At 38.9% G+C, this 10,444-nt stretch overlaps 1 protein-coding gene across 1 annotated transcript in view; it reads right to left on the minus strand.

Annotated features, from left to right (window-relative positions):
* EPB41L4B (erythrocyte membrane protein band 4.1 like 4B) overlaps nucleotides 1-10,444 on the minus strand; it is a 223,020-nt gene that overhangs the window by 5,779 nt on the left and 206,797 nt on the right. Inside the window, exons 25-26 of the mRNA XM_025216298.1 lie at nucleotides 7,551-7,619; nucleotides 2,583-2,746 (exon numbers count right to left, since the gene is read on the minus strand). Coding sequence (XP_025072083.1) covers nucleotides 2,583-2,746; nucleotides 7,551-7,619 — 233 coding nt within the window. The remainder of the gene's footprint in view (nucleotides 1-2,582; nucleotides 2,747-7,550; nucleotides 7,620-10,444) is intronic.

Below are 10,444 nucleotides of genomic sequence, written 5' to 3' on the forward strand. Positions count from 1 at the left end.
GAGAAACACAGTTGGATTAAGCAGTAAGATCAACAATTGTCCATGAGTTGCACTCCTACAGCCATAGCATACCACCTTTTCAAGTGGAAATCTTATCCAAGGAAGAGTAAGGACTTGGGGATGGGGACTAGCAAGCCCAGCCAATGTTCCCTGTCAGACAGATTTGGAAAGAAGGGAGGTTAGCTCTGAAATTACTCTTTAGACATAGGTATGGGGAAGAGGCCCCAGACTACTTGATGCCACTTGGTATTTCTGAGTGGCCTTGGGCTTTCCTTCCCCTGCTCGACTCCGTACCTTTACATGAACTGGGTGCATGGAACTTTTCTATCAACCCACTGCTGCTCTGGGTATTTGAGTGAGTCTGTAGCTAGTGCCACTCCTCTCCTATGGCAAAGGGAAGACAGAAGCTTTGCTATCCCTTCCTTATAAACTATTATTTTCTTTACCTATTCTACAGACCAGGGAGGAGGCCTATTGCACTGGATCAGGGGTATGTGGGAAGAAACTTTTCCTAAGAGCAAAGGACTCTGTATGTAGCTGACTCTGAGGGATGAAGTGCTCTTGTGAGAAAGTGGGCATCACACATGCTAATGTAGTGAGGTCTGTGGGGCAGCTGCCAACCCCAATCAAGAACCAGGAGATTGTTGGAGATGAGAAGAGAAGAAAAAGAGGGAAAGAAAATTAGGTAAAGAAAGACTGTAGAGGGGACTAAGGTAGGTGGCGAGAAAAAGGAGGAACAACAGGATATTAAATGGATGGATAAAAAGAACCACCACCTAGAAACCTATATTAACCATTATAAAAAACAAAGGAAAGAAAGAAAAAAGATAAAATGTAAGTTCTCTTTTAGCCTTTGCAATGGAACATCTTGCACCGAACTGAGCATTTTCCAATTTTTGTCCTTTGGAAAGAATGCTTCTTGGTCTCTCTACAAAGCTTTCTCTCTCTCAACCAATTGCTTAAGATTTGGTGGACTTCTCAAGAGATATTACCTAGGCTTATTCATTTATGAGTTAATTACTCATTTGTTAGTTATCTACTAATGACTTGAGAGATTCTTATCATGCATAAATAGATTGGTTAAATAGAGGAAACATTAGCCAGAGTCAATGAAGACACTGAACAAGTGCACTCTGGGAGATAAAAATGGTTAGCAGTGCAGGAAGAAGATATTGGAGCCAGGATATTTTTTCCTCTTTTGATTTAGCCTTTTTGCTCAAATGTTAACATGTGTACTTAATTCATTTCTATAAAGGACTATGTTGGCCACTAGCTTACAGGCTGCCTAGACTCTCATTCAGTACAAAAAAATCAGCAGAGCTCTTCAACAGTGTGCAAAATACACTAAGGAAGCACGCGCTGGTTAATGTAAACAGAGTTTGAAATTCCTATATTCTCATCCCAGCACTGACCAATTGGTTTTGGCTGAGTCACAACTTCTGATACCGTGGGAGAATCACAAATTTGTGGCTTAATTTCTCAAGTGTGCAATGAGGGCAAAAACCACATCTATCTTATTGTGTTGTTTTAAGCACAGATTCCGGAATCAGGTCTCTACATAGAACTCTATATCTTCAAAGTGCTTTACAAATATTAGCTAATTAACTGAAGTTATTCAAAATCTTTCCATTGACTTAGACAGGAGCTGAATCATCCTAAAACGTAGGCTTACCCTACAACTGCTAGGACTCTTATGAACAAACAGCCTAACAATAACAAAAATGTATTCACTTGAAATTAAAGTGAAGGCAACAACCCTTGTGAGTCAAATTTAAAACTGAAGGTGAAAGGTTAACACAGTCTCATTTTAAGCAGTTTTTCACTTTTCACTCCCATTTCACTATAGCGTTTTGGGCCTGGCAATGAAAACTAGACTTGTCCTGTTGGGAACTTGGATGGATCCAATGATACAATTATCTTAACCAAATAGGCAGTTTGGGGAAGTCAGTACTAATTAACAGCTAGAGAGGAGACCATTATTACAAAAAAACCTGTAAGATGGAAGAAGTGAACAAAAAAAAAATGTTATCTAGCTTTGGGAACCTGGGACATATTTTTACTATTTCATGCTACAAGAGGAACAATGGCTGCCCAACATCACTCAGAGATATCAGAGCCTCATATTCATCTGAAGGGGTAGACCTTTTTCAATCCTACTCTCCCTCAGTGACCATTTAGAATTTAGGAAGACAGATGATAACAGCACTTATTAAAAAAGCAATGCCAGTGTTTCCGGGAAAGTGATCTGCATCAGAAGAAACTGAACACCCTCTTCTCGTTTACCTGGAGGTCACGGAGATGCTTTACTTTGCTTTTACAGGTGGGCAATTGCTGGCTACATCAGAGTGACTTTCATTTAGGAAATATTCAAAGTAAATATAACATGCTTCTCTTTTACTCAGAAGGAAGTTCAAAATGGTAAATGATTTGCAGCATCAGTGGAAATGCAAGCTTGGACTGACAGGTTTTTTTTCCCTTTCCAATTAGGATGGATATCAAGAGAACCAAAGAAATCAAACCAACTCCTGAGAGCTTAGAGTAAAGGAGATTTATGCTATTTCCACCAAGGAACTGCATGATACCTGTCTGCCAGAGAAATAGGTTTGTGAGATGTATATATTGTCTGCACAGTTGGGGTTGGGACAGTCTCAACCAAAGACCTCCTTGCAGGTGACAGAGCTACTGGTGATATCTTGGGAGACAACTGCACAGCACAGCATTTTAATTTGTTGTCAGTGAATTCTGCCTAAAAAGAAAAGATAAAAAGGGTAAATTAGTTTCTACTTTTTATGCCCATTTTCTCTATACCATTTTCATTTGCATTATTATCAAATTTCCTCTAATAAAGCAGGTAAAGGAAAGGCTGCCACGATGGCAACTAATGACCTCAGAACTAGGAAGTAACCCTTTTAGGTGATGATGCAGACACTCCTTTTGGTAGAGGTTGACAGTGGTATACCATTTAGGAGTCTGACCAATAAAGAGGACTACAACACTGAACTCAATTTACAGTACCTTCCACTGATAACACTTGGAAAAAATACACACCCATACACTAAAAAATAACATTTATCACTATTTCATTTAATCTAAAGCCATTATAGGGAGTATCCAAAAGGGTCAGCTTGGTATTCTTATCTCTTAAATGGAGCCCTATCAAAGTTAGCTATTAAGCCTTTGGAAAACACTATAGGAAAGTCTGGGTCTAAAAGTTAGAGGGAAGTAAACCATGTCCTAAAACTATTATTCACTAGCAACTAGTGACTGGACGCACAGTCAATACATCAGCATAAAATGCACAGAGAAATAACCACATTCAGACTAGACCCATCTTCAAATACAATACCATAGTATCGCATCACCTATTTTGTAGTAGACTGTGCTGCAGTCCAGAACCACTATTTGCATAGGACCATTTCTAACAACAGAGAATGGCCACTGTCTGCTTGTGAGTGTGATACAGAACTGGTAAGGATACACAGTAACTGCAGTTCTCCAATACTTCAGAAGAGCCAGGAAAGTGTTCACACTTATTAGCTGCATTCCTTTCTTGACTGTCAATCTTCCCTTACAACTTTGGTTCAGTCATCACAATCATAGGGAGAGACATCACCACACCAGTGAAACAGAGAATGTTATCTAACTATCGTTTATATTTTTATCATCGTTGTTCAAGTGATCTGAACCACCTACTATTAACATTCAGTGAATAAACTTGTGGAACTACAGACTTGTATGTATTCTGATGCTTAATTCAGTAGGCAATTTATTTGCATTTGGGAAGAAGCTGCTGTAACTTTTGCTTGTAACATTTCCCAGCCTCCACCCCCATCTTAACTGAAAGCATATAGTACATTCTGGTTGAACAGTCAGGATGAGCCATTCCTTTCATTGTACAAATGCAGTACAATGAAATGCAATATAAAGTAAAACAAAACCAAATAACTAGCAGGAAAGAACAAGCATAACCTCCAAACCCATCAAATTAAATTCCTAAATATTAGCAAGCATAATCCATCAAACACCTCTAGCATTTAGCTTTGAAAGGCCAATCACAGAGTCCACAGACAAGCAAACACTGAAGTTCATATTCAGGGGGACCAGATCAGGCTTTTTATAATTAAATAATGATACCAGGCTCAAAACTTTACCTGGAGTAAATGGCTAAAGTCTTACTGAATTACCTGATCTGAAACAATTTATACTTGCTGAGGATCTGAGCCCTTCTTTTCTATCTATCTATATGTATTATAAAAATATATACACATATACACATAGTGTTATTGCTTCTTTCTCTTTCACATTTATATACATATGTTCATACACATTTGGCTAGGTACTTAGGTGTTATAAACTGACCCATCTTCATTAAAATCAATAGATGTATGCTGACTTACAGCAGCTGAGGAACTCATCTAATTCACCTGCAATTTCTATGATAGGCTTAGAAATATTACCATGAATAAATTCAATTCTTAAGTGCTTCTATTTCAAATAGTCCACTTTAATCACAGGTAAAACTCAAATAGCAATGCTTTCCTTCTATTTTTCACAAAGAAAATAAATTTAGCTCTTCATACACTGTGGAATTATAAAACAAAGACAAACAAAAGGAAGAGTTCTCCAAAACTCTTTGCTTTTAATACTTTGGGAGACATTTTTGGTTGCCAAACACATTTTTAAAGAACAAACAACATAAACATTTTTGCAGGCTGTTCATAACATGAAAAGAAAGCGAGGAAAAGGAACAGAAAGGAAAAAGCAAATGAAGCACAAACATTTGCAGCCAACCAGGAGTGTGTGCAACTGCAGAACATTCAGAGTCTGGTTATAGAATTGGGGTTCACTCTTACAAATTTCCCCCAATTGCATTTGTTTGTGTTATTTTATAGGTGTCTCTAAATATTGGGTGATATCTAGCATGATTGTTGTGCTAAAGTAAATTTAAAAGCAACTAAGCAGAAACAGATCATTCTGGGCTGACCAATCTCCATGCTTAAAGCTCTGGGGCAGAAACAATCATATATAGAATTATGTCTGAATTAACTTATTTTATTTCCCTATTTTTTTCCTTTCCATGAAATCATGTGGGAATATCCTGGGTCACTAAAGATACCCCCAAATGTCTACTTCTGCAATAGCAGAATGCCACTGTAAATCACAATCCAGGGTTTTTGTAAGTGTTTGTAATGCTACATGTTGGCATTTTTCAGTGAACCAGGATTTCAGAGACAAGTGACAGTAGAATTGTAAAAGGTTACCAAAAACTTGTGTATGTAATGCTCCCTTCCATTCTCTTCCACTCAATGGAGTACAAATAGTAGAACTAATTAAAAAAAATTCTCATGGAGTTTTCCAGAGAAATTTTCAAGTTTTCATGGAGAAAGTGAATATTATTCAGTTTCAATTTCCAAAATTTCAGTATAATTTTTCACAAGGAAAAAATAACTTTGTGATGATCATTACTCATTTGTGAGGGCAATACTCTGCACAGATTTCTGTGCATAAGACAATGTAACATTTGATCAAGGACACAAATGTAAATAGCTCTTTTAATTTTACCACTGTGCAACCTGGAGGACTTTCAAGACCTTCCAAAACATACTTGTTGAACGGGCTGGTGTCACATGTTCCAATAAATATGTTTGGATATTTCTAATTGGAAAAACAAAATTGACATGAACAAGGCTTGGGATACATTTTAACTTATCTTAGAAGATGGCTTAAAATTCTACATTTGAGTGAAAAACAGAATATTTGTATTAAAGCCTGAAATGATGTGGTTTATCACTGAGGCAAAATTTCTCTTTCCATTCACTATATTAAAAAAGATATTGAAATGACTGAAGTTACATATCACTTCTATACCCTATGAAAGAAAAACAGATTGGACCTCAGGACAGAAGTTCTGGTTAAAGTGTGAATTGCTTCATTTTATTAATTTAATTTAGAAACTTCAGGTTAGCAATTCTGTTTTACAATTCTAATCTGGGGAGGTTCCTTATAGGTCTCATGTTGGAAGGATATAAAGTATGGGTGTGCGAAACAGGCCCTATTCGATTCAGATTCAGCCTGAATCATTGATTCAGATCATTGTCCCTGATTCAATTCAGCTAAATCCAAATCTGAAGATTCGATGCTGATTTGGAGAATCAGTGGTTCAGACATAGACACAACTTTAAAAGTTTTTTCTACATACCTCAAGGTACCAGGTGGCTCGTGAACGCTGCGATACTCAGGTGGATGGAGCGTCCCACAGGAGTGCAGGGAGGTCCTCCACGTGTTTGGCGGCGAACCCGGACGTGGACTGGAAGTACTTTGCATGGTGGCCCTCCTCCCCATATCTCCCTGGCTCAGTGATCAGCCACAGGGGCACCCCAGCTGCCCCCCCAGATGCAGGAGGCACCAGTTGCCGAGCTGGGAAGGTGCAGGGGGCTCCTCCGCACTCTCCCTGGCAGACCTGGAAGTGGATCAGAAGTGCTTCTGGTCCACTTCCGGGTCTGCTGCCCAGCATGCTGGGGAGCCCCCTGTGCTTCTGTGGGAAGCTCCATGTACCCCAGAATCGCCGCATTGATGAGCTGCCTGCTACCTAGAGGTATGTAGAAAAAACATTTAAAGTTGTTTCTATGACCGAATCGCTGAATCTTTCTGAATCTCTCCGAATTGATTCAGAGGGTTCTGATTCAATTCAGAGAGATTCAAGGGTCCCTCTGGATCAATTCGGCGATTCGGCCACCAAATCAGGCTGAATCTCCGCCGAATCAAATCAAGGACTGAAGCTTCGCACAGCCCTAATATAAAGTACATTACACACAGAGTTCCAAACATTGTATCTAATGGTTCAGGCTAATTTTAAACACTTGCTTAAATGTCTAAGTTATTGTATTTATTAGATTCTACAGCTACTGAAAGTTTGGGTGTAAAGGGCTCTGTTCTTTTAGGGATATCATACTTTGTTTTCTATTGTTATACAGTAACTATCCTCATCTGTGTGACAACGAGTATTCTTACTCTTTTCTCAAGCAGTCTTTCTCTACGATTTGTCTCTCAGTTATTAACTACTCTAGCAGTTCACACCTACAAGCTACCAAAGTCAACAAATGTATTTCTAAGAAATATTATTCTTTATTTCATTTCAGAGTGCAAGTTTTTATGCAAGTTACGTGCTTTAGATAAAACAAAGGTTTGTGAAGGGGACTAAGGCAAGGCTTTCATTTAATTCAGAGACGCCTGTACGCTGCACAGCCCCTGACTGTTCATGAAGAATCTGTGCAGTGGCACCAGTGCGCTATGCAGTACAACTGTGGGAGGTACGACAGCATTTGGGGACTCTGACTGCACTGGAGTTTCACCTTAATTCTTATAATTCCTTCTAGTAAACTCCAACATCCTAACACAAACAAGTTTACTGACTGACTTGATGCCTGTGACCTATGTGGAATGTTATCTTCACTGAGAATGGTTAAATTTCTGACATTCAGTTAAAGAATAATCTGGATTTGCAAGTGCTGTGTAAAATACACAGTTTTTCAGTTGCATGTTTTACTTACAGAAAACTGTGGTACTGTTGTAAAAGGATCGAAAAAGGGATTAGATGTATCAGCAGGGAATGCCTTTATCTTTAAAAAAGATAAAGAAAAAGATGTTACTTTCAGAGCATAAAGATGAAAAAAAAAAAAGCAACACATCTGACAAACTACCCGCCTCAAAATGCATACATAAGCGCTAATGGTGAATATTCAAAAGATGAATATGAAGACCTGATCGAATTATTTTACCCATGTAATTATATTTATTGTGAAATAGCTCATGTAAGCAGATTCTAAACTGACTGCATACAATACATCTTCCAATTTTGTAAAACACTCATTACATTTAATTATCTAGCTTGCTCTACTGAATACTATACATTTTGAACAGGTAACATAAACCTTAGTGGCAACAGTCCTTACATGGTGTTAGCTACAGCCAGAGGCTTCTATTAAAGAACTTATGTTTTATGTAGTCTAGGCTCCCATGATTTCAATATGTACAGCTAACATTAACAGGTGGCATAGCACAGTCAGTTCTGAATACTGCAGAATATTGAAGCAGACAGGATCAAAAGAAAGCATTAAAAATAACTGAGGGCAACTGACTGGTAATCACTGCCACTGGCGATATTAGGATCTGCAATTCTATGCATTAAAAATGGCTGGCTGAGAACAAACAAATATCTCAGGAGACATTAACAAAGGAGCATTGACAATACAGATCAGAGACCATTCACTTGCTTTGTGTCTGCACAGAGAAGTATAAGAATTCTTAGTGTGGAATTCAGATAAGTCCCTGATGGAAATTGTTGCTGGGCTTAATGACAACTTGAACGCTGGATGAAATAAAAAAAATAAACAAATAGCAACAAAGCACTACCTTTCTTTACTCATTCAAATAGAGGTGGGGGAAAGGATTTTTCAAGTAAAAAATATTGATTTTGACCTGCATTTCCATCCTTTTCAGACAATATATATTTTTATTTTATAAACTGTAAAGGAGGTTTTTGTTCCTCTTTATTGATGAAAGTAACACATGTTAAGCTTACAAAGCATGTCTTCAAACATAATGCTAATTTGGTAACAAGTATTTAGCAATGAACTGAGGAAGCATTGAGCCAACTGTAATAGAAAAGAACACCTGAAATTACAAGCTGCAATGTAATGAAGAAAATGTATATCATTTACTTTCTAAACAAACAACCAAACCATATTTTGTTGCAAATATAGCAAACAAAATTCAGATTATCTGTTGTCCAACGTGCACATAGACACGTAGACTTAATCACGGAACAGGCAAGCATTCTTCCATGCAAGTGGTATTGGAATCCATAAGGACATTTAATTATGTAACCCCTCATTAACAACATGGGCATGGCTGTAAACTCATCATATGAACAGACAACTGTGTAAGCAAATACTTTAAAGGACAAACAGATCTGTCTAAAGATACCGAAGAAAGGGGACTTTTTAGATATTACATAAAGACCAACGTGTCCACATTCCATCAGCAATCTCAATGATGAAAGAGTAAGTGTAATCATTGCCATTCATTTAATACACTAGGCAAATAATACCACCTAGAAAGTCTGTCATAGGTATATTTGTCAATAGCCAAATATGGAAATACAACATGAGTGATTATAATGTGGCTCTGTCACCTAAGAGACGAATAAACAGCCAGGAGTCAATCCTTTCACACATGATTTATAAGGTATTTACATTTCAGTATTACTTAAGTGTTCAGTTATAACTACACTTATAACTTAGTACCATAGTCAGTCAAAGTGAATTGTACAAAATTACAATTAGTTGCTCAGATCTAGCATAAGCTTTATACATTTCAGCCAAAATCTATCTAATTTCATGAATTGCTTTTACCAAGAGAACCATGTTTAGTTAATGGAAGCAGATTGGAAGAATGATGCCACCATTATTCAAACGCCTATTAAAATATTGTTTAGAAGCACATTAGAAGTTAGTCTTGAAGAGATGCGGACAGTGACAGTGATGTGGAAAAATGTATCTTGTAAAATCAGAAGCACATATTGTGTGACAAAACACAATGAACACTAGTTGATCTTGTTCAGCTTTAAGCATGTTCTTATTTTGGGGAATTATTTAATTAGGAAACAGGATTCAAGTAAAACAAATTCAAGGATTCTTGCAGGTCCCAAGCTGCCTTTTGCAGACATCAATCAACCCAACCAAAAACAGCTATGGAGGCATGTAAAACTCATGTTTGTGCAGGACATTGGAGCCAGACACAGAAGTCATTTGGCCCACACACCCATGTTCCGTCTCTCTCTTTTTCTAACTGAGAAGAGTCTACTTATATCTAACCAGCAAAACATATCTTATTGTCCAGACTGTGCCTCAGTAAGAACGAAGCTGTTGTTTCTCACAGGGAAAGTAGAGAGAAGGGACTTGCACTGCTTTGTTAAAAATGGCTGAAGGGTTTTCCCCCTTCTCTCATCTAATGGGGATTAGGCTGTTCTGGACTGGGAAACAGGCAGTGAGTCCTAAATATCCTTTTCAGACTGATATGGAGCTGACCTAGGAAGATATTAGCCCCCCAGAAACCCTCCAGCAGCCGCGGAGCCCCCCGCCGGCCCCCAGCACAGCTGGGGTAAGCGGGGCCCGTGGAGAGAGGGGGCTAACCCTTAGTGAGTGATAGGAGATGGCTGAGTGGAGCCGGGCCAGGTCAAGCCCAGCCCAGGCCCCTACTTCGCCCAGCCCCGCAGGGAGCCACGCGACCGGAGCCGCGCGAACAGGCTGTGCAAACAGGCGCGCTTCTTTGCCGGCGCGTGAGTTAGCGCGGAGTTTGCACAGGAGGGCGCACGGGAAGGCCCAGGACCCTGCCAGCGCGCCCCCCAGGGTAGACCGCCACAGCCGTAGCCAGCCCCCCGGCG

Source organism: Alligator sinensis, unplaced genomic scaffold, assembly GCF_000455745.1.
Source record: "Alligator sinensis unplaced genomic scaffold, ASM45574v1 scaffold790_1, whole genome shotgun sequence".
Classification (NCBI taxonomy): Eukaryota; Metazoa; Chordata; order Crocodylia; family Alligatoridae; genus Alligator; species Alligator sinensis.